Source organism: Podarcis liolepis (assembly GCF_965112155.1).
Source record: "Podarcis liolepis genome assembly, chromosome: 15".
Taxonomy (NCBI): domain Eukaryota; kingdom Metazoa; phylum Chordata; class Lepidosauria; order Squamata; family Lacertidae; genus Podarcis; species Podarcis liolepis.
In genome coordinates, this window is record NC_139566.1 from 17,199,439 (window position 1) to 17,223,615 (window position 24,177).

General features: G+C 46.7%; 2 protein-coding genes across 2 annotated transcripts; both read left to right on the top strand.

Moving 5' to 3' along the window:
• Positions 1-22: 22 nt before the first annotated feature.
• On the top strand, positions 23-11,989 carry CCT3 (chaperonin containing TCP1 subunit 3). The gene is made up of 14 exons (XM_083476889.1): positions 23-161; positions 2,733-2,794; positions 3,476-3,526; positions 3,655-3,717; positions 4,325-4,421; positions 5,185-5,302; positions 5,864-6,050; positions 6,583-6,732; positions 7,282-7,414; positions 7,512-7,593; positions 8,256-8,436; positions 9,301-9,546; positions 9,940-10,071; positions 11,583-11,989. Exons 1-14 carry the CDS (start codon positions 131-133, stop codon positions 11,688-11,690), a joined length of 1,641 nt encoding a protein of 546 aa, XP_083333015.1. The 5' UTR covers positions 23-130; the 3' UTR covers positions 11,691-11,989.
• A 1,617-nt stretch (positions 11,990-13,606) lies between these two features.
• On the top strand, positions 13,607-23,496 carry GLMP (glycosylated lysosomal membrane protein). The gene is made up of 7 exons (XM_083478131.1): positions 13,607-13,739; positions 17,183-17,440; positions 17,676-17,873; positions 19,354-19,572; positions 20,825-21,102; positions 21,653-21,802; positions 22,757-23,496. Exons 1-7 carry the CDS (start codon positions 13,650-13,652, stop codon positions 22,830-22,832), a joined length of 1,269 nt encoding a protein of 422 aa, XP_083334257.1. The 5' UTR covers positions 13,607-13,649; the 3' UTR covers positions 22,833-23,496.
• The last annotated feature ends 681 nt before the right edge of the window (positions 23,497-24,177 follow it).

Sequence of the window (24,177 nt, forward strand, 5' to 3'; positions counted from 1 at the left end):
GGCTATGCAGCCACAGCAGTCAATATAGGCTGTTCGGGCGCGGTGAAACGGCATTTCCCCCCTCCCTTTCCTTTCCTTTCTCCTCCTCCAGAAGGTTCCGCGCCGGCTTCCCTCACGCTTCGCCGTGAAGATGATGGGCCAGCGCCCCGTCCTCGTGCTCAGTGAGTCTGAGGGAAAGGGGGTGGGTGAGAGGAGCCCCTCCATGGACCCGCCCCTCCTCTGCCACCCCCACGAAGACCCCCCCTCAGAAAACCCCCTTAATTCGATTATCTCACCCTTCCCCAATTCCCTCCCGTAATATCTCTTTTCAGATATGCACAGAAAGTATATGTTGGAGACCACTCCTTATTATTGCCCCCTCGTACTAAATTCCCCATATAATTCTCTGCCTCCTTTAGCTCCCCCCCCGTATAAACTGAACCCCAACATTCCTGGTTGCTCCTGTCTCGCGTCCCCGACTGTATAATAAACATGCTCCATAATTTATATATACCCCACCTCTTTTATCCCTGGAAAGTATATTCTGGACACCCCCTTCCCCCCTTAACCACCTACATTCCTTGATACTCCTGTTTTGTCCCCCTCCCACAAAAAAACAAGTGTGTAATAGGAACCTTTCCTGTTCCCCTTCAAATTCTCCTCAACAACGTTCTCCTTCATTTATACCCTCCTCCCTCCCAAAGAAGTGCCTATTAAGAGGCCTTTTTGTTGCCCCTCAAATATTTTTTCTCCTGCTGTATTAAAACACTTCTTGCTCCGTATGTTTCACTGAATTCTGCCCTGTTTCACATTTTTCCAAAATTTCCTAAATTCTGTATCTTCCCCATCCCCCTGAAAGTATGTGTTGGGCATTTCTCCTGATCATTCCAAACCCCTCCCAGAATGCCCCACTTCATTTAATCCCCCCTCCATACTCAAAAAGCGTATATTGGGGGAGGGGGTTTCTACTAAATCTTCCCCATAATTTCCTGCTTCTTACATGCTGCCTCCTGCCTTCCCAGTTAATAATCATGTATTAGGTTGAGCTACTATGAGCCTTAATAGGGTTTAGGGTCCTGATCTGCTGTACCCCATTGTGTTTCAAGCTGGGCGTATATTGTGGATGTGCCTTCTCTTGTCAGTAAGCTGTTTGCGTGGAGGGTGGTCCCTTCATCAGTCTCCTCAAATATACCCCCCCCCAATAATTCTTCTCCCGCTGTATTAAACACCTCTTCTTCCTACCCACCTTTGTTTCATTGAATTCTGCCTTGCTTCACATTTTATCACTGTCCGTTCCCTCACACTTTACACATATTATTCTCCATTTTAAGATGCCTAAGGCATCACACAAAACTAGGAATGAATGTTGGTGGCCCTGCCTCCTTTAAAAAAATATTATCAGTAGACTAGTTTTGCTATTTTGTTCTGATTACTAGTTTCTTGGCTCCAGTATTGGATTGCTCTTGTTGGATCCTTCCATTCATAAAAGGAGAATCAAAGTGAGATTTGACATACTATCGGAGTGGATAGAGAGAGTTTCCAAATATGGGTGTGGATTTCTGGTGCAGAACACGCCACATGTGTGCAGCAGATAGCAGGGTTGTGGAGATGGCAGGAGTAAATATCTGAAATGGGGATACACTTAAAGTGTGTGCGTTGAGAGAGTTCCCTAAATCAGCTTTCTGTTGCAGGCTCAAATATCATACAATACATTCCCATGTCATTGACAACAGGAGTTAGGTTTCCCTTAATCTCTCTCTAGAGTCAAATGAATGTAGTTGAAAATTGAATAAGCCAGTGATAGCCCTTTCCTTGCTCGTCATAGTTATTGGATGTTTTAATATACCTTCCTGTCTTTGTTGGGGTGTGGAGAATGGAGATTGTAGCTGTCTGACTGCAAACTGTTTCTTAAAGGGCCCTTCTCTTAAAGAGATAGATAGATAGATAGATAGAAAAGAACTTTGATATGTATAGAGAGAAAGTAGATACTTAGCAATTAGCAATGTGTGTTTATTCTACACATTTAACAATTTATATACTGTATTGCTTAACTACAAATTGTTTCAACTGCATGTTTAGTCAGAAGGACTCATGGGAAAGAACTCATAAATGAAATAAATAATAATAAGTAACTACCTTCAATTGGTAACTGTTTTTACTGTGGTATGCCGATTGTAGAGTTGTTGCAGTAAAAATGTTCTGTCATTAGCATTTGAACATTCTAGACCATTGTTGGGGGGAAATAATGTACCATGTAGCCCTTAAGACAAAAATGGGTATTCCAGAAGCCTTGCTAGCGCAGGAACATCACAAGCAACTATATTGCCATTTAGGGTTGGTTGGTTATGATTTGATTTGGCTACTAGAGAAGTGATTTCCTACATTGCCTGCTACAAATTGTGTAATATTCAATTTCTGTTCCTTTAAGACATGCTTTATTTACCTATGCTGTGCTGTTATGCATTCTTACCTGAGAATACTTCTCATTGAATATGGTGGGATTAATGTCTGATTAAGCATGCACAGGAATGTGCTATAGGTAGCAGAAGTCACAGATTATTATTGCACTGGGCCCATTCTAAAATCCCATGGAGGGGAGGGAATAGGAAAACAAGGAGGAATGAATGTGAACCAAAGAAGTAGTTAGGGTGAAAATGGGAGGTCTACAAAAGAAATTTTAAGAAAGAGAGCCTGCATTTTTATGAACGAGTTGTATTAGATGATTTTTGTAATTGTTTTTCTGTTTGCTTTAGGTCAGAACACAAAGCGAGAGACTGGCAGAAAAGTCCAGACCGGAAATATTAATGCTGCTAAGGTATATTTTTCTGTAAAATGCATTAGGGATGTGAAAGACAGCCTGTTAAAAGTGCACACAGGAGTGGGTGGTGACCAGATAAAAAGAGGGTAATACTTTTTTACTTTTAACCATTGCCTAGTAAAGAAAGTTTCATCAAGGACACAAAGCTCTCCTGCCAGCATTCCTTCTTCTGTATTTGTTTAGTCTAAAAAGAGATGACAGGCAGACACACAAACACAAAAAAATAGAAGTCGTTCCTCATTGAAGTTTTGGGTTAAAGTTGGATCCTGGGTCTGAAAAGACTGAAGGCTGCTGATTTAATATTTGATGCAACAGAACTTTCAAGCCTTTGCATAATAATATCTAATTAGCTTTTCCCCATGGTCTCCAGCGTTCACTTGTCTGTCTTTTCACTTCCTTTCAGTAGCACACAGTTCTCCTGTCTCCTAGCCAAACAGATCTTTTTTCTCCCTGCACAGAATATGACCTGTTTTTAAGTGTTCTGTTGGCAACAGCTTCCTCTGCAGATGTTGGAATGTTTATGAATATTCCATAGTATCACAACATGTTTAGGCTTACAGTTGACAGACAGTAGCTAATTTTGTGTCTCATAATGTTTCTGAAATTCAGCGAATATCAAGGATTTACCTAAGCTTTTCTTTTAAAATCATGTTGCCTTATCGATTCCTTCCATTTCAGACCATTGCTGATATTATCAGAACATGCTTAGGACCAAGGGCCATGATGAAGGTGAGAATACTTTTTCCCATCATTGCTCCATTAATTCACAGTAAAGAGAGAATCTGAATACACATTCTCTTTTGTTGATATTGCATTCCATGTAATCTGACATAAGTGTTTCTAAATCTCCAATGCAGATGCTGTTGGACCCAATGGGTGGCATAGTTATGACCAATGATGGCAACGCCATTCTTAGAGAAGTAAGTCTCCTTGGTGCTCACAGGAGCTGTAGTTTCTTAGGGCTTAGCCAAAAGGCAGGCACAGCCTAAGAAATAAATAGATAGTCTGTCTTGCCACATATGATTTGAAGAATTGTGAAATTGAACGGTGGGAAGTGCCTCTTAATGGGAATGCCCCAAAATTAACTTTAACAGCCAAAATGGCTTTTGAGAAGCACTTTAGGGCAGCCTTCATGCTCTTATTCCACCTGAAACAGAAGTATGGGGGCTGCCTTACATTGTTTTTCAAAAGCACTGTTTGAAGCAACTTGCACGCTTCTCTTGTCCACTCGCAGGAGAAGTGCACAATCTGCTTCAAACAGTGCTTTTGGAAAGTGCTTTAAACTCTGCTCACCAGATGATGAATAGGGATTAATCCTGCTGCCTTGGCTGTATGATCCTGTTCCCTTCTGGGAACAGGATGCACGGCCAATATAGTGAAGCATTAAACCCTGCCCTGTAATCCCATTCCATCTCTATGTAGGTCTAATTCAAGACCCCCTGGTGTTTCAGGAGGTTTCAATAAGGGAGCAGGAGTGCTCTAGAATGCAAGGTTTGTTCATGAGTCCTTCCTTCCTTCCCTTTACAGATTCAGGTCCAGCACCCAGCTGCCAAGTCCATGATTGAAATCAGCCGCACTCAGGATGAAGAGGTGGGCGATGGGACCACATCTGTGATTATACTTGGTAAGATCACTCTATGTATGCTCTTGTATGCCTGCCTGCACAAAAGAAACCGTAAATCAGAGAAGCATGTTGGTGCATTAAATGGCCACAAATGATTCACCTCTGTTGAGGTGTTGTGGGTATCATTGTGTTGGAGACAAAAGAAATATTGAGCACTAGACGCAACCTGTTGTTTGAATGAATGGGATCTGGACACAAGAGCATTGTAATTCTGTTTCACACATCCTTTTCATTTCAATGGGACATGCAGGAGAATCTCTGGCTTTGACCCTGTGTTAAATGGTGAGGGGTACCGTTTGGATTTGCCAGCTCTTGGTAAAAAAAACACATGTTCATAGGTTCTTACATATTAATGAAGCTAATTTAAAATGAAAAGCTGTTGGCTCTCCCCAATACGATCCATTCCCAAGAGAGCAAACCTAGATAGAGCTTGTAACATGAAAGAATCAGATAGTCTAGCATTATTAGCAACAGTCTAGCTCAGTACTTCTGTCTTAGCCCACTGTGAGTCACATGCTGTCAAAAGGAACTATTTCTCCTCCATGCCTGGAATTGATGACACTTCTGGTTTTTGCCTCTGTTTTGTACCAGCTGACAGAGCGATCATTGGGGGAGACCTGGGGATAAAGGTCTTGAGATGCTCTGTCTAATTTGTGTCACTGGCCATAACTTGTGCTAACTGTAGTTCATTACTGTGTGCAATTCAGAAGCATTGCAGTTGGTTGCAGAAATCCTCATTAACTGCTCTCTGTTTGCTGTTTAGCCGGTGAGATGTTGTCAGTTGCAGAGCACTTCCTTGAGCAGCAGATGCACCCAACAGTGATCATTAGTGCATACCGAAAAGCTCTGGATGACATGATCACTGCTCTGAAAAAGATCAGGTGAGCAGGGAAGCTGAAAAGTAGAAGGGAATATGGTGGATGGGCAGGTGATGTGATGACCCGTGTCTGGACACCTGAGGGATGTGACAGAAAGGCAAATGAAAAGGCCAGAGCTAGGTAGAAGTGATGCAAGAGTAGTTGTGATCATCACTTTGTCCAAGTGTTTGTGCCTCTAGGTGCAAATTCACATTTGATCCCTCTCTATTCCTTTCTGAGGAGGGACCCTTATTTACATGATATACTAAATTATTTGCATGTGGAAGGTCCGAGAGTTATCTGCCTGAGATCTTGAAGTTCTGTTGTCAGAATGTACAGTTTTGGAGTAGATGAAATACTTGACTTGGTTTAAGCATCTTTGATAAGAGTAAAGCATTACAAATCAAAATAAAGTTGAAACATGTAGCTGGGGCAGTTGCAGAGAACTTCATGACCATCCAATCTGCTTCAATTTGGTCTTTGGTTGTCCCCAAAGTCTACTAGCACGCTCAGCCAACAGTGAACTGCGTAAAGTTCTATTCTGTTTGTCTTCTGGATGACATGCTTTATGCTTGGTTTTTGCAGCACTCCAGTCGACATTGGCAACAGAGAAGCTATGCTTAAAATAATCAACAGTGCTATCAGCACAAAGGCTATCAGTCGCTGGTCAGATCTGGCCTGCACCATTGCTCTCGATGCAGTCAGGACAGTGGAGTTTGAAGAGAATGGCAGGAAGGAAATCGACATCAAGAAATATGCCAAAGTAGAAAAGGTACAAAGGGGAAAAAATGTACTGCTTTTTGAAGGCCTGGAAGAAAATGATTTGAAGCCCCTTAGGAATCACTGACACCATCTTACATTTGTGAAATAAACAAAACAAAAATACAGAGAATGAATATAGATTGATCCTTCTGAGTTCATATTTGCTTTCAAGTATGGAAGAGCCTTGCTCTCAGAGTCAGAATATTGTTTAAAGCGTAGTTTATAACATACCAGAACATAAAAGGTAAAAAGGTAAAGGACTCCTGGACAGTTAAGTCCAGTCAAAGGCGACTATGGGGTTGTGGCGCTCATCTCACTTTCAGGCCAGGGGAGCTGGCGTTTGTCCACAGTCAGTTTTCCAGGTCATGTGGCAGCATGACTAAACCGCATATATACAATCAAAACAAAGGGAAGGTTATAATAAAACACATCCACATGCATTACTACCTACATGCCTTCGTAGCAACAAATACAAAAGAGATTGCCTTTCCCCCACTTTTCTCTTGTTCCTGACTTGTGGGTGTCCTCTTTGCCTCATCCAGATTCCTGGTGGCTTTATTGAGGATTCATGTGTCCTGCGTGGGGTCATGATCAATAAAGACATCACTCACCCCCGGATGCGTCGCACCATCAAAAACCCCCGCATCATCTTGCTGGATTGCTCATTGGAGTACAAGAAAGGCGAGAGTCAGGTATGTTGGGCTGCAAGTCTCATCTGCTCTTCAGTGCTGAGGGCTGGAATGGGTTGAACCCAAGCATTTCTCACATCTTTTTAAACATTGTATTCTTACTGTTATCAGTTCAGAATACAAAAGATACAATTCAAGATATATGAAAGGAAAGAAAGAGCTAGCTATCTAAACAATAATTGAGATAAAACAAATGTGATCAAATGATACAGGCTCATGCCCTCAGCAGTCTCCATTGATGGATTTATGTTTTCTTGTACCTTAGAAGGTAAAGCTAACTCCCAGTGTGCTGGCTGAAGCTGATGGAAGTTGTAGTCCAAAACATCAGGAGGGTATCGGGTTGGGAAAAATTGACCACCATTTTATGTAGCTCTTACTGTTTAAAGAGAATTATAAGCATTATATATTGTCAAATCAGTCAGGAGATATACTTTCCAGTTAGTGGAGGATGCTTTGGCCTAAAAGGCAGCAAATAATGAAATAAGCAAAAGTTTATGAAAGAACCAAATATGCCCAGTGGAGTATAAATCTCACTTGTCTTCTTTTATGCAGACTGACATTGAAATAACTCGTGAGGAGGACTTTGCTCGCATTCTGCAGATGGAGGAGGAGTTTATTCATCAGATGTGCGAGCACTTGATCAAAGTCAAACCAGATCTCATCATCACAGAGAAGGGAATCTCAGGTAAACACCAAAGTGTATTTCTGTGGGTAAACATCTGGTTATTAAAATCTTCTCGTCTCCCTGCCTTTGCATTGTACTTAATATGTTTTGTTTTCAGACCTGGCACAACATTTCCTAATGAGAGCCAATATCACAGCCATACGTCGGGTGAGGAAAACTGACAATAACCGGATTGCAAGGTGATTGCAACACTGATTTTTGTTTTTGATGGCATGCCAAGGGTGCTTTCTTTTCTGCTACATTCCATCAGTTAGTTTTTAATCTTTAGGGTAGCAGCTATCTTAGCCAGGGCAGAGCATAGTGGTGAGGAGCCAGATATTTTTGTACTCTCCCTTGTTACTACATGCTGGCTGAGGATGAAAGCTCTGATGTTCTGTCTGTTTAGACAGGATTGTATATATCTTTTGGGGGAAATTTGAAAGCATGGGAGAATGCTTAAGTTCTGGAAACTTCCTTTTATGCCTTAAGCCAGCTGTGGGGGGGAGGAAGGGATTAGAAGCTTCCTAATAATCACTAGTAGGAAACACGGATGATTGGGGGAGGAAACTTCACTGCCTGGCCTTCAAAACTGCAAACCTATCTGAAACCAGGCAGAGAGGCTAGGCATGCAGCTGATTAGATGCCAGCTTGATTGGTGTCCTGAAGGAAGGGTTGCCAATCCTCTGAAGAGCAGATAAGGACACAATTTCCCAGCAGTTCTGAGACCCAGTTTTCCCCTCTTCAAAATTCTCCACTAGCAAGAAAATGAAACTGTTGGTAATGCCTGTCCTCCAAGGAAGAGTCTTGGATGCAGGTGTGGAGCTACAGCATTGGTGTTGTGTCTTTTGCTCTATTTCTGCAGGGCCTGCGGGGCTCGTATTGTCAGCCGCCCAGATGAGCTGCGTGAGGAGGATGTTGGGACTGGGGCAGGACTTTTTGAAGTGAAGAAAATTGGGGATGAGTACTTTACATTCATCACTGAGTGCAAGGAGCCCAAGGCCTGCACCATTATGCTCCGGGGCGCTAGCAAAGAGATTCTGGCGGTAAGCACCCAGTCATTAATAGGAGACAGATAGGCAACAACTTTTGTTCAGGGCTTTTTTCCCCCCTGGGGAGACAGGAGAGATGTGGCTTTGGAATTGAATCACTTAAAGATGATCCAAATCTATGTCAACCTGTTTTGAATGTTGAGAGTTTAAAAGAACCTTCTGGAACATCTAGTCCAGCTTTCCTCAACATGGTGCCCTTCAGATATTTTGGATAGCTCCTGTTATTCCCAGCCAGCATGGCCAATAGTCAGGGATGATTGGAGTTGTAACTAAAAGCATCTTGAGAGCAGCAGATTGAGGATGGCTAGTCTAGATCACTTCCAAGAAGCTCTCTGAAACTTAATATCTTTCAAACTGCTGGTGGCTCTATGTGCACTGTTCGTTTGTTTTCAGAATTAAAGTTGGCACTAGGTTTGAGTGTAGTTCTAAAACTTTTTTGTTTTTGAAATGTTGGTGTGTTTGCTGCCCCGAGATCTGTCAGGAGGAAGGGCAGGAGATAAATTCAGTTAAGAATAAAAAGGTTTACCTTTTAGAGTAATGAGTGTGAATAGCCTGTCCTTGGGTAAGGTAGTCCCTGTTGGTGTTCTGCGTCTATTTCTGCATCAGGAATGGTTGGCGCATTTTGTTGCTCCTTATAGAGAATGCCTTGGAATTGCCTGCGCTCAGTGGATTTGGTCTGAAAGAAGGCAAGGTGAAAATAGTGACGCCTGCACCAAGCAGCCTCCCCTCATGAGAGGCTTTCCGTATTTCATTCATTTAGTTATTGTATCCACAGCCTTCTCCCCTTTGAAATGTTCACCAATTTGCTAAGCATGAAATGTGAATCTTTGCACTCTCTCCTCTTCCCCTTTCTTGCAGGAGGTGGAGCGCAACCTCCAGGATGCCATGCAGGTCTGTCGGAATGTCCTGATTGATGCTCAGCTGGTGCCAGGAGGTGGTGCTTCTGAGATGGCCGTTGCTCATTCCTTGACAGAGAGGTCGAAGGTCATGACTGGGGTGGAGCAGTGGCCCTACCGTGCAGTTGCCCAGGCCCTAGAAGTCATTCCCAGGACCCTGATTCAGAACTGTGGCGCTAGTACCATCCGCACACTCACTTCACTACGGGTAAGGGATGTGTTTGCTGTTGCTGCTGTTCTGCTCTGATTCCTCCCCTTTTGTCCTTGGAGCTAATAGCCGAAGATTGTCAAAAGCAAGAATTGTGCTAGGTGCTCTGTGCAGAGTAGAAATGATACTGTCTGCTCAGAGGCCCTAGAAATCATTCCAGAAAAGATTGTGAGCTCTGAACCTCAAATGTTAAATCAGCTGGGAGTGAGCGTAAGCTGAGTAGATGGGAGTCCTTTAGGAATGGTCACAGGGCTGCTTCATGACCTTTGGAACTACTTGCTTTTCAGAAGTGTGGTCTGGGGGGTGCAACTGGATTGCTCAGTTGAATCAGTAAGTAGAAATCGGGCAATTCTGATATTGCATTGCATCAGGACTTTCTATTGTTGCTTACAGGCCAAGCACACCCAGGAAGGCAGTCAGACCTGGGGAGTAAATGGGGAGACTGGAGCCTTGGCAGACATGAAGGAGCTGGGTATATGGGAGCCTTTGTCTGTCAAGCTGCAGACCTACAAGACAGCTGTAGAGGTAAGAGAAACCACAAGCCTGATTCCATGGAAGCCAAAAGTTTTCACTACCCTGCCAAGAGAGGTTTGTGGAAAGAAGTGGGTGTAAAGTCTGCCTTGTTCATTGCAAGTGAAATTTTTATTCCAAAGTTCTCTTCTGGGAGAATGCTTTCTTCCCTCTGCAGTCTGCTGCTATGTGCCATGTTTATACAAGAAGCACTGAAAGAATTCTTACTGGCTGCCCCACAACTTTGCTTCTCTAAACCTGTTGATCAGGCACAGGGAAGCTGTAGCCCTTCAGACTACATACATCTTACATAATGCCTGAGTGTTGGCCATGCTGGCTGTTGGGAGCTGGAGGCCCACAATATCTGGAGGCCAATGGGTTATTCAGCCATGTTGAACATTTTTGGAAAACGCTTTTATATATTTTGGGTTAAGTTTGATAATGAGGGTGAAAAGGGCCTAATTTGTTAGTCTGACTTCCTTGGATGCATTATATTTTTAGTTTAGTTGCCCATCTCTTTAATCTCATGTCCCCACCTGTCTTAGGACATGCTGTAATCTATAAAATATACCTTTTGGCACAAATATAAGACACACCCGCAAATAAGACGCACCTTTAAAATTGAAGGGGGAGGAGAAAAAATATATATAACTGGGCTGCTTGCTTCCTGGGCGGGAGGGAGCTGAGCTGCTTTGCTGGTGGCCTTTCCGCCTTCCCCCTTCCTTAGGCAGCTCAGGGAAGACTTGGGAGCGGCAGGCAGGTTGAGCGTGGCTGCTCCGTGCTCCCGGCTGTTCTCTGGAGGGGGGATCTGCATCACTTTGCCGGCGGTCTCCCCCCCCCCCCCCCCGTGGAGGCTTGGGAGCAGCGGGCGGGCTGCACGCCATTGCCCCATGCTCCTGGCTGCTCTCTGGGGGATGAGAGCCCTGTCACTTTGCCGGCGGCCTCCCCCCCCCCGACTGCCGGGGAAGGTTTGGGAGCAGCGGGCGGTACACCACATAAGGTCACAAATATAAGCCGCACTTATATTCCGCATGGGCGGAATTGGGGGTGTGTGGCTTATATTCAGGCCAATATGGTAAAAACAGTGTTCTAATTGATGCTTGTGAAGTGGGTGAAAAAAATGAATGGTGATCATCCAGTTATATGTTGGTGTTGGGCACACCAAGGAGAAAGTCTAGGATCATGCAAGATTAAATTGGGCATTTGGATAGAATCTGAGCTTCGATGCAATTCCTGGAGCCAACATTGTACTAGGTTTAAAGTTCTATGTCTCGGATGCCGCAAACGTATTTAAAGTACAGGCACACAGAAATCCCCTCAGAGCTACAATTCCCAGTGCCCCTTGTCAAGCTACAGTTCACAGGATTCTTTGGGGGCAGTGCTTTAAATGTATGGTGTGTATACAGCCATAGTATAAAGACCAGTTGGCAACTTGTCTTATCTTACAAATCACAGGAGTATAGGGTGGGAATTCTGCCTCTCCCAAGATTATTGTTCTTACTGACAAAAAGTTTTCTCCACCTTAGACTGCCGTCCTTCTCCTGCGTATTGATGACATTGTTTCGGGCCATAAGAAGAAAGGAGACGATCAAAGCCAGCAGCAGCCAGGAGCCCCAGATGGACCCCAAGAGTAACTTTGTGGAGTTTGGAAAGCTATAGGGAAAGCCATGCGCTGGGATAGCTGGACATGGAAACCACCTGGATTGATTTCGAGTGCTGCTTTTCTTCTCTCTCCCCTCCCCCACATGGGTTCAAGGGCAGTCAGTGTCCAAATACCGATTTGTTTCAAGCTTGAAGCGGAGAGGAAAAAGGAAGGCCAATGATGTGTTGGTTACCCCCATTCTGTTAAGGAGACACTGACGCTTTATTTAAACGTATACTGTAGCTTCTTTGTGGCTTTATTAATAAAAATGTCACCACATTCATAGATCAATTTTCTTTGTCACTTCCTGTCCATAGCTGTAATGAGACTTCTTTCTGTGATGTGGTCTCAAATCCAGCTGCTTTGGAGCAGTTTCACACTTTTTGCACCAGCATAGCCAGGCTTGCCTTGGGCAAGGGCTGCAGCCATTCTTGTCTGTCTTGTGCATGTATCTTAAGCACCTGGTTGATACAGTCAAATATTTTTGAAAATGTCCATTTTTTCCTCCCCGAAGGGAACTCCAAACAGTTAACATCAAGCAATATTAACTGATGTCATATCAAAGGTATGATGAAACCGTTATGGAACTGATAAGCAGAACAGATTGCCAGTTTAGCTTTCCCCAGTTTAGCACAATTTACTAGACAAGCCAGGTCTTCACCAACCACCAGAAGGCATATAGTGAGGTAGCCATATGAGAGGGCACTCCACAGTGCTGGCCCCACAATCATAGAGACCCCGTTCTTCATGCAACATACAAAAACTACTGGACATAAAACTGTTACCAAATGCATTTTGACCCTCAAGTGTTCCTTAGTGGTCCTAATTGCATATATATACCTACATCCAGTTTGGCGTGAACTTCAGATGTTGGAAAACAATGGACAAACATCCCAGAAACCAGTTGGTAGCCACTACAGTCAGCCCAGGATCAGTATAATATGCTCAAACACTCTTGCCCCTGGAGAGCAATCTGGCCACTGAATTCTGCACTTGCTGAAGTTTCCAAACTCTTCAGAGGCATACCATGTAAAAACCATATAAACAAGTTTAAAACACATCATGTACTCTTAATTACCTGTATAGGCCTGGCGGAATAGAAAACTTCAAAGGCATTTAAAAGTTGAAACAGAAGGTGCCTGCTGCATCTTCATTGATGAGTATCCCACAATACTAGGCTGATAAAATTAAAGGCTGTTTCTTCTTTGCAAATGAGCCTCACCAATTTAGGGAATGGCCAGTGATGCTCCTGCTGATGATCTCTGATGGAGCTGGGGTATATATAAGGTAACCTAGACCTAAGTTCAGGACTTTGTAAACTAATCTGGCTTGGTGGAAGATAGGCAGCCAGACAAAGATACCCCATGTTCTTGGCCAGATGCCCCCACCAGCAGTCTGGCACCAGCTGCAGCTTCTGAACTAGACCCAAGGGCAGCCCCACATCAAGCACATTACAAGTAGTCCAGCCTTGAAGTGACCACAGTGATCAGGCTATCCCTGCCCAGGAACAGCTCTAGCTGAGAACCTGGCAAAGCCATCCAAGTTGGTGGCCACTGCCTCCAGTGGGAGCAACCTCCATAGCTTGTGAACTATGTGAAGGACTTTATTTTACATATAAAGTGTTGCTTCCAACAGAATACAGAAAAGACAGCGAAAAAAACAGGCTTTTGGGGGAGGCATTTGGTTAGCCATTGTGAGGCCAGGATGTGGGACGGATGGCGCTTTGTACATGCACCATGGCACTGTTATTCTCGTCCACAAGCCTCCGTGCTTTTCCTTCTGCTGCAAGAATCCGGGTTCCGTTCCATTCTCTCCCAAGAAAAGAAACCCAGCAAGCCGACTCCTCCACGCAGCGGTCCCTTTAAGAGCCTCCTCCCTTTTTAAGAATGAACCGGAGTGATCAGCTGCAGGCGTCACGTGGTCTTGCAGCCCAGGCACTTGGAGGAGCGACATGCTGGCAGGCGGCGGCGGCTGGGTCTGGCTGCCCCTCCTGTGGCTGGTGGGGAGCCGGGCAGGGGATCCCGCCGGGTATAAGAGGAAGGTAGGACGGCCCAGGGGCCGGTGGGTGGATGCCCTCCTTGGAGGAGATTTATTTCTAAGGGATGTTTGAGGGCTGGGTGAGGTCAGCCGCTGCTAGCCTGGGCTGGCTCATGGTGGCTGGGGCTGATGGGAGCTGTAGTTGAAAACATCTGGTGGAGGGGCAGGTTGGCAAAGGGTAGGAGCCTCGGGAGCTGCCTTATGCAGAGCCAGAGCATTGGTTTATCTAGCTTAGTGTTGCCGGCACTGACTGGCAGCAGCAGCTCTCCTGGGTTCTGGCCAGGGGACATTCCCAGCCCTACCTGCCTTATACTGACTCAGACCATGCTCTATCTAGCTCAGTATTGTCTACACTGACTGGCAGCCGTGGTTCTCCAGGATTTGTGGCAGGAAGTCTATTCCATCCCTACCTGGAGATGATGTTGGGGATTGAACTTAGGAGCTTTTAACATACAACCCAGGTGCTCTCCCACTGAGCTGTGGCTCCTTCTAGTATCATGGAAAGTTGCCTTATACCAAGTGCAACCATTGGTCCATCTAGCTCAGTATTGCCTGCACCAGTTGGCAGTGGCATTCTGGGGTTTCAGGCACGGATTCTATTCCAACCCTACCTGGAGATGCTATTGGGGATCGTACCTGGGATCTTCTGCATGCAAAGCAAATGCTCTCCAGCCTTTTTCAACCTGTGGGTCCCCGGATGTTGTTGAACTACAACTCCCATCACCCCTAGCTAGCAAGACCAGAGCTCAGGGATTATGGGAGTTGTAGTCCAACAACATCTGGAGACCCACAGGTTGAGAACCACTGTGAGTCTACCCACTGAGCTGCAGCTGACGCTGATCAATGTTGTGTATTCCAGGAATGGGGTGCCCCTGTGGTCCTCCAGGTATTGTTGGGCTCCATCGCCCATCCACCTGGCAATTTAGTTCAGCAACACCTGAAGCTTTATTTATACATGCTAATTTACACTTATTATGTTTTATTTTCTCTGTTACGCCTGTTGAAGGAAAGGAAAGTGTGGGGCGGGAGAGAGAACGACCAGTGAAAATGAGAAAAACAGGAAGAGAGAGGAAAACTGTGCTGTGTTGTGGGTGGATTTTAGGACTAGGGGATTTCCATGTGGACGGCAACTATTTCGAAGACCCAACTTTGAATCTTGTTCTGCCAAATGGGAGCCAGTTGTTGTTTTTAACCACTGTGTTTTCATGAGTTCCAAATCCTTGCTCCGTCGTAAAGCCCTGCAAGATTCCTCTTGGGGGTAGTCACCGTTTCTGTTTTATATTTTCATCCTCCTTCCTCTCAGTTGCTCAGGAAGGCATGGTTTCCCCTCTGTGTTATCCTCACAGCATCCGTGTAAAGTAGGGCAAGGCAGAATTTAAGTGCCTGAGCCACAGAGGTCACCTAGTGAGCTTCATGGCTCAGTGGGGATTTGAACCCCTAGCTTGACACTCAGTCCACTAAACAATGCCAGCTCTCCACCTCTGAGCCTGGCCCACCTCGTAAGGTGGTTGTGCGGGTGAGATGGAAGCAGAGCCATACATATGCCACCTTGAGCTTCCTGGGAGGAAGTGTGGGGTTAAAATACAAGAAAAGGATGCATGTGAATGTTTTTAAAATGGCAGATCCAATCTTGTAAGCTGGGATTCACAACTAGAACCAAGACTCGGAGCTTTTCGAAGACAGTGTGTTCCTGCATTGTCTGATTTTTGCCTCCCGAAAATCTTGCGCCAGGGCCAAATCTGACTCCTGGGAATCTCAGCTTGTTCCTCTGATCTCTGGATGGGGCACCAGTGTGTTAGACTTTTCTGGTGCCCTGTTTCATACTGAGGGTGAGGAGATCAAGCAGGAGTTTCAGACTCTCAAATCCTGTCTTTGGCCTGTGAAAAATATGTAGGTGTGCATTGGTATTCCCTGCTTAGAAGCCAGATCAGGAGTCTGTAGGGATTTTTCTCCTGGTGAGACACTACCACCAAGTTGCAAAGTTAGGGAATCAAATCCGTTCATTTCCTGTCAATGTTTGGGGTGCAATAAAACCCACATTCCAACCTCATTGCCTGCTTTCCCACTCTAAGCTGCTTGGGCTGAGGCAAATTACAGGTATGTTTGTGTTAAAAAAAATACTTTTTTATTGACGTTTTTAAAACCAAGGCCCAAAATGCGCTGCAGTAAAAATACAAGGAAGGAAAATGGTGATCTTCCCTTAGTTCCGCAATCACTTTTGGTTTCACAGTACATTAATATTTTTTAAAAATGGAGATTTGTCCTTATTTGCTGGGCTAACATCAGAAAGAAGAGTAATAAACACAGTCCTGGACTGCCTTTCTCAATATAGTTAGAAGTTCTTTTCTTTAACTTCTAAAAGTTGTCAACCCTAGAAGAAGTTCTTACTGAGCTGATATGTAAGGAAAGTATTCCTTGCTTTTCAGTTATGTAATACTTTCAGTTCATTCTTTTATTACAGTGGGAATTAGATATGCTGATCTAGTTATATTTCAGTGTTTTGAAATGGCCATTGCCGGCCGGCTGCCTTCCAGTTGTTTTGACAAAGGCAGGAGGGACTTGCAATTCAAAACTGCTAGATTCTAAGTTGGCTTTGGATTGTAGTTTCCTTTGAAAATAAACTAAATGAAGCTCAAAACACTCTCTTCTCTGACAGTTCTCTACACCTTGGGAGGGATTTTTGCCTGCCCTCTGTCCCCACCCAGCACTGGCATGAGTCTCCCAGAAGATTGCCCAGATGTTGAGTGTTGGACTAAAACCCTGGGCAAGACCAGGATTCGAATCCGCACTCAGCTATGAAGCTCATTAGGTGACCTTGGGCCAGTCACTGCCTCTCTCAACCTAACCTACCTCACAGGGTTGTTGTGAGGATAAAAATGGGGAGGAGGAGAGGACAATGTATGCCATTTCCTACTCCTTGGAAGAAAGAAGGTGGGATGCAATAAATAAGTGAAACACTCTTAGGCCACAGGTAATGAAAAGCCCATAAGGGACCACAGAGCCTAGGACTTTCCGATCAGAAGGTTGGCGGTTCGAATCCTCACGACGGGGTGAGCTCCCGTTGCTCGGTCCCAGCTCCTGCCAACCTAGCAGTTCAAAAGCACGTCAAAGTGCAAGTAGATAAATAGGTACCACTCCGGTGGGAAGGTAAACGCCGTTTCCGAATGCTGCTCTGGTTCGCCAGAAGTTGCTCAGTCATGCTGGCCACGTGACCCGGAAGCTGTATGCCGGCTCCCTCGGCCAATAAAGCAAGATGAGCGCTGCAACCCCAGAGTCGTCTGCGACTGGACCTAACGGTCAGGGGTCCCTTTACCCTTTACCTAATGAAAAGCCCAAGGACTGGCAAATAAGAAGTGTTTATGCCTGGTGCCTAAAGATACGTAGTGACGACATTGCCCGGCGTTTGTGAAGCAGATTTAACACCCTGGTGGGGACGCCCATTTCCAGGTCTCCCTGGAGTATAACCCTGGCTGGAACAGCTCTGCCGTGAACCTCCTGCACATCCGGGCGGTGGGTCTCAACGACACCATCCATTATGTCTGGAGTACCATCGGGGCACCCACGGTGTTGCTAGTCTACACAAGAAGCCAGAGCAGTGGTCTCCACGTCAACTGGACCCGGCTCCTCTCCCCCTCGCCCTCCGGAGCCATCCAGGTCGAGCCAGCTGGAAGCGTTTTGTATTCCATGGCTGTCATCTTTTCCAAGGTAAGCTTGGGGGGCTGCGGAGTCTGAAATGAAGGCAGGAGGTGGTGTATGGGGTCATCCAAGTGGGGTGGAACGAGAATGGCAGCAGTGGGGAGAAAAGGGGTGTGAATATAGCTGCTCCAGGACGTTGGGCATCATCTGGCTAGCCACTATGAGAACACGGTGCTGGACTAAATGGGGCCTCCTTTGGCCGAATCCAGCTGGGCTCGTCCTACATTAACACGGATGTTTCTAGGTGTTTGAGTACAACGGCACAAAGACCTCGGATCTCTCCAAAGCTAACGCAAGCAGCTTCTACCCCACCTATGATTTGGCAAACTTCACCTGGGACAGCCTTGATGGCCGGCTGAACGAGACTACTTTGACAGCGACGTTTCAGGGGGTTGGCCCCGATTCTGGAGGAACCTTCCAGAACGGAAGCATCTCCTTCCAGGTAAAAAAGGGCGTGGCTTCCCCTCCAACAGGTCAGACAGCCATTTGCTGCGTGTTGTCGTGACGGGCTGTTGTAGATCATGCCGTGTATCTAATCAGTGATGCAAGGTGGATTTTTTTTACCTTCGACGATGGATGGGTGTCAGTTGCAAATAAATATAAGGCAGCTTCATTTTTTTTCTTTTTCAAACTTGGTTTGCTAGATGCAAGTCAAATAAACATGCTAAATTAGAACACTTTTTCGGGAGGGCATGGGGAACATCTGTGGCTGCGCATAGTTAAACTGTGGAACTCGCTGCCACAGGAGGCAGGGATGGCCACCAATTTGGATGGCTTTGAAAGAGGATTTGACAGAATCATGGAGGAGAAAGCTATCGATGGTTACTAGCTGTGATTACTATGCTCCGCCTCCAAAGTTGGAGGCAGCTCATGAATACCAGTTGCTGGAAACCACAGGAGTGGAGAAGGCTCTTGTGCCCAGGTGCTGCTTGTAGGTTTCCCATAATGGGCATCTGGTTGGCCACGGTGGGAACAGGATGCTGGACTACATGGGCCACTGGCCTGATCCAGCAGACTCTTCTTAGAGAAATACAGTGGCACCTCGCGTCAGTGGCGTAGTGTGGGTTGTCAGCACCCGGGGCAAGGCAAGTAATTTGCGCCCCCTAACCTGGCACCGCTGCCAGCTTCTTCTTGCTGCTGCCTGGTCTGGTCTGGTTCTCTTCAGCGCTGCGCTGGGCGGCCGCTGCACTGTCCCTCCCCCAGATAGTCCCTCGCTCTCTCTCCGCACCGCACGCCTGGCACCCACCCCCTCCACAGTGGGCGGCGACCCAGCGGCTCGGCTCGGATTCGCACAGCCAGCACTGCAGTGAGAGAGAGAGTGAGTGAGCCAGGTAGGGGCAGAGAGCTGCGAGTGCGAGCGTGCCCCCCCCCCGATGTCGCGGCCGGTGCGGCCGGCACCCCCTGCACCCCCACGCTACGCCACTGCCTCGGGTTACAGATGCTTCAGGTTACAGACACTTCAGGTTACAGACTCCGCTAACCCAGAAATAGTACCTCGGGTTAAGAACCTTGCTTCAGAGTGAGAACAGAAATTGCACCGCGGCAGCAGCAGGAGGCCCCATCCACTAAAGTGGTACCTCAGGATAAGAACAGTTTCAGGTTAAGAACAGACCTCCGGAATGAATTAAGTTCTTAACCAGAGGTACCACTGTATAAGGAATGGAAGGAGGGTTGAGGAACCTTTGGCCCTCCATATGTAGCTTGATCCAGCCCCCACCGTCTCCATTGGCCATACTGTTTGGGGCTCATGAGAGTTGGCAGTCCAATCATAAACCTGGACAGCTGTGGCTTCTCTACCCTGGGCTGCTTTTATCCAGCTATGCCACAGCTCGTCTCTCGCAACTGCAGGGCACGCACTGCGAGACTCTCTTGCCTAACCAGCCAACTTTCCACCGTTGGCGGTCCCCATCGCTGCTCCCCAGGTGACGGCCTATGAAGAGACCAGCCGCGACGGCCCACTCCCGCGTCTCCTGCACACGGCCAACAGCTCCAAGGTGGACTTTGTCATGCATGGGGTCGCGCCTAGGGGCAACCGCTCTCGCTTTGCGCTGGAGATCGTCACCGTGGAGGAGAGAGGCGGGCAGAAGCAGTTGGAATCCACCCGCTCAATCGACGACGAGTATACACCAACCATATTCGAGGTAATCCTGCTGCTAGGGTATGAAACTTGAAATGTGCAGAAAGGTGCCTCTGAAACGTGTGCAGAGTGTCATTTCCCTGCTAACTGGCCACGCTTAGCTCCAAGTATGGAGGTTAGGAAAAGGGGCTTCTGGCTTAAGAGGGTACCAGGGAGGGAGGTATTAGCCCTAAAATCCCAAACTGAGGCTGGATGGTCTTCAGCCAGGGATTCCTTAGCTGTGATTCCTGCATCGCAGGACGTTGGGACTAGAGGGCTCTTGGTTCCCCTTCTAACTCTATGATTTCTCTTGCCTGGAAATTATTTGTTTACCATATTTTTTCCATGTATAACATGCCCCCGTGTAGAAGACGACCTCTGTTTTTTGGGACTCCAAATTGAAGAAATGGGGGGAGATTGCCCACAGTTGTTGAGCTTTTTTGGGGAGGGGAGATTGCAAACAATGGCTCACCCGCCTGACTGCCACTGCCAATCCCACGCATCGATGAAGCCACCAATCATCTGCCCGCTTGCCACCAGCAGCTGCCAGTCACCCGCCCAAATGCCGCAGCAGCAAATCGCCAGCAGACCTTGCCGCAGCCACCAATCACCAGACCAAAATCCGCTGACAATTTCCTGCTAGTGGCAGCCACCAAATGCCCGTCCCACCTCAGCACTATCCGTGTATAAGATGACCCCCAATTTTTAGCATTTTTTATAATAAAAAAACCTCGTCTTATACACAGAAAAATATGGTACATAAATAGACCACCATTTCCTACAAGGATCTCAGGGTGGCGTACAGGCTCCTCCTGCTTCATTCTGTTGTTACAACAGTTCTGTGAGGTAGGTTAGAGAGAGACAGACAAACAGACACAAACAGAGCAGTTGCTTCAATTTGACTTATTATTAGTAGTATTAATAAGCCCCAGTGGTATCATTACACTTTAAATCAGGGGTAGGCAACCTAAGGCCTAGGGGCCGGATGCAGCCCAATTGCCTTCTAAATCCGGCCCACAGACAGTCCGGGAATCAGCGTGTTTTTACATGAGTAGAATGTGTCCTTTTATTTAAAATGCATCTCTGGGTTATTTGTGGGGCATAGGAATTTGTTCATTTTTTTATTTATTTTCAAAATATAGTCCGGCCCACCACATGGTCTGAGGGACAGTGGACTGGCCCACAGCTGAAAAAGGTTGCTGACCCCTGCTTTAAATGTATGGTGTGAAATGTGGCCCTAATTTCACGACTGCCCTCTTTTCCTTTCCTTGGAGCAGATGGCCCAGCTGGTTTCTGTCCCCCGCAACGACAGCGCTGGGTTCAGCTTCCTCCAGTGGAAGACGGCAGCGTACAGCGCCTTGCAGCCCAAGCGGGAAGACACCGTCCACTGCGAGTATTACCAGCTGGAGACGGAGAATCGCACCGTTCCTCGGCCTAGCATAGCCCACGCCTACTTTGGGGAGGAGCTGGAGGTCCACAACGGCGTGGCCGCCATCAACATCTCCTTTGGCAGCGAGGACAGCGAGGCCTACCAAGAAAAGAGCTACCTGAGCTGGTGAGCAGCAGTCTTGAGGGGCTAGGTTTCTTTTCCCTCCGTAAAAAACAGGTAGGGAAAAGGAGGCCCCTCTTAACCCTTACACTACACGGACAGTAGATGGAGAGGAGGGAGAAGCAAGTCCATAAGTTGAGGTAAAGGTAAAGGGACCCCTTACCATTAGGTCCAGTCGCAGACCACTCTGGGGTTGCGGTGCTCATCTCGCTTTATTGGCCGAGGAAGCCGGCGTACAGCTTCCGGGTCATGTGGCCAGCATGACTAAGCCGCTTCTGGCGAACCAGAGCAGCGCACGGAAACACCGTTTACCTTCCCGCCGGAGTGGTACCTATTTATCTACTTGCACTTTGATGTGCTTTCGAACTGCTAGGTTGGCAGGAGCAAGGGCCGAGCAACGGGAGCTCACCCCGTCGCGGGGATTCGAACCGCCAACCTTCCGATCAGCAAGCCCTGGGCTCTGTGGTTTAACCCACAGCGCCACCCGTGTCCCATATTAAGTTGAGGTATTGGCTAACAATTTCTCTTCTCTCCCCCTACCTGTCACCCCTTCCAGGTCTGCGCTGATTGGCTTTGGTGAGCCCCCCAAGGACGGGTTCTCCCCCCTCGTGATCGCAATCCTCGCAGTGGGGCTGGGGACTCCAGTGCTGCTCCTGGTGGGGGGCAGCCTCACCATCCTCGTCTCTCGGAAGAAGCCCTATTCAGAGTACGAACCCATCAACTGATTGTTGTCAGTGGACAGTTGCCCTCAGCGGCTTGGCCAAACTGACTTCTGGTAGCTTAATTCCAGAGGCGTTTCATGCAGCTGTTTCTGGGGAATGTTACTTCTGTTTCCTTCAGGGGGACGTCTCAGTGGCTTAATTTATCTCCTGGTGAAGATGCTCTGGTCTGCTTACTGTGTTTGGGTATCCTCAGTAGATGGATGGTGCTACCTGGTGGGGCCATTTGCATTGTCCCCCACCTGTATTCTCTTGTGGAGGGAGGAGGGATGTCTGTTTCAATAGTTTGGCTGCTTATCAGGATCACTCCCCAGAAGTTTTCCTTCTTACCACTTGAAATTACTGTCACTTGGAAGACTCTACCGTGATATGTGCAGTTCTCAATATTCCAGAAGCACAGGGGTGTTTACAATGGGACAGGGAATGTGTGGACCATTAGACATACTTGGACTCCAGCTGCTGTCATCATCCCTGACCAAGGGCTGCTGGGAGTTGGAGTCTGTCAGCATTTCGAGGGCTGCAAGTTCCCGGTCCCTGGTTTACGGTGCCCATTTCCCAAAGAGGGTTCTGTGGTTTTTCTTTCGCTGGGTGACGCTGGAGAGACTGAATTGTCTTTTCATTTTCCCCGCCAAACACCCTGTGATAAGCTTTGGGGAGGGGTAGTATTTTGGGTCCTCAGTTTCCTCAGACATTCACTTTCTTACCCTCTCAAAAAGATAACGGCGTCTTTGCACTGCATTGCATCATCAACAATCTCTTGACCAGACATCTTCCCAAAGATACGTTCTGCCTTTCATTTTTTTAAAAAAAAGCATTGTCTTGTTTTCAACGGGTTACATTTACAAAGTACTGTTTTTTTAAAAAAAATATTTGCTGAAATGCCTCTTACAGTTGCAAGCTTCTTTTCCAATTGAGGCTCCTCTGTATTATTTTTTTTAAAGGGAACAAAGCTTTTCCCTGGTGGAGCCCTTCCGAGGTGGTGGAGGCTGCAGCTGTTTCCCTTGCTGTGCAATATAATGATGGTGATGATGATTTGAACAGCTATATCCTCTGCTTCTCTCTCTCCGTGATACAGCTGTCAAATGTGGGAAGGGAAGCTGGCAACCCGTTTGTCTTTTCCCCCCACAAAAAGGGTAAGCCACTGTTGTGTTTACAGGCTAACGGCCGCGAAACAAAGGACAAATTGCACTATTGACTGTTAAGTAATGCACCTTTTTCTTATTCTGGAAGTTAGGGTCAGAAAACCAGGACACCCCAAAATGGTTGAGCTTTTTTTAAAAAGGAAATCTCCGAAACTGTTGAGGTCAATTGTCAGAGGACCGCTAAGAAGAGCCAGTTCGGAAGCTCTCGTTTGAAGCGAGATGGGCTTCCATTTGAGCTGCGTGGACATCTTTTGGGGTTGGTAAGGGGAAGCCAATTCTGATTCCTTCTTTGGTGTGAAGCAGCACAGCCCAAGGCAAATCTCCCCAACCTGGTGCCTTCTGGATGTTGTTCAACCCAGTCAGCACGGCCAATACTCAGGGATGATGGGAAATGTAGTTCAGCAATATCTGAAGGGCAGCAGGTTGGGGAAGGTAGGTCATGGGGAGGTTTCATTTGCAGAGGTTGTCGGGGAGTTTATGTGCATTTCCAGCTGCCACTTGTCTCTTGTGGACCAATTAAAGATTATTTTGTTTTGGAATTGGTTTTGTGTGGTTTCTGTATGCTAATGCCTCTTTCTTTCGGAGCTAAATTTAGGGAGGTGAAGAATCGTTTCTTAATTTTCAATATTAGTGTGTGTGGTTGTTTTTTAAACCCTTTCTGTTTAAGGAAAGGTCAAAGGTCAGCCACCTATTCCTCTTTTGTTGTGTTTCCATAGAGTGACTGTGTGAAACAGTGGAATCTACATGTTTTTCACTTCTGCCATTACTGTTCCTGGTTTTGCAATCCTCTGGCTGGCTTCCTGCCACCCGCCTCTGCAAACTGCCAATCCCACTTCCCATTGTGCAATGCAGGCAGCACTGATAACAGGCACCTTCCTAAGCCTGTGATCTTCCTGGATCTTCCTCGTCCTCATCACTGGTCTTTCATTCAGGTAGCCTGCTTCTGTTGCCATTTCTCCACCCTGCTTGCTCTCTTGTTCCAGGACAGAAATGGGAATAAGCATGAGGGCAAAAGCAGAGCCTCTTGGCTAGGGCTGCTTTTGTTGCTGTTGTTGAGAAATCACACTAGCAGTAGTATTTGCAAAGATAGCAAATGATCCGCAGAGGCTGGATTATCTTTGCTGTTACAAAGCTATATACAAAACTTAGCTTAGCTTCCTTGCCCTGCTAGTGTCACCCTGAACTGATTCCCCACCCCCATACAACCATGTCTAAAATCA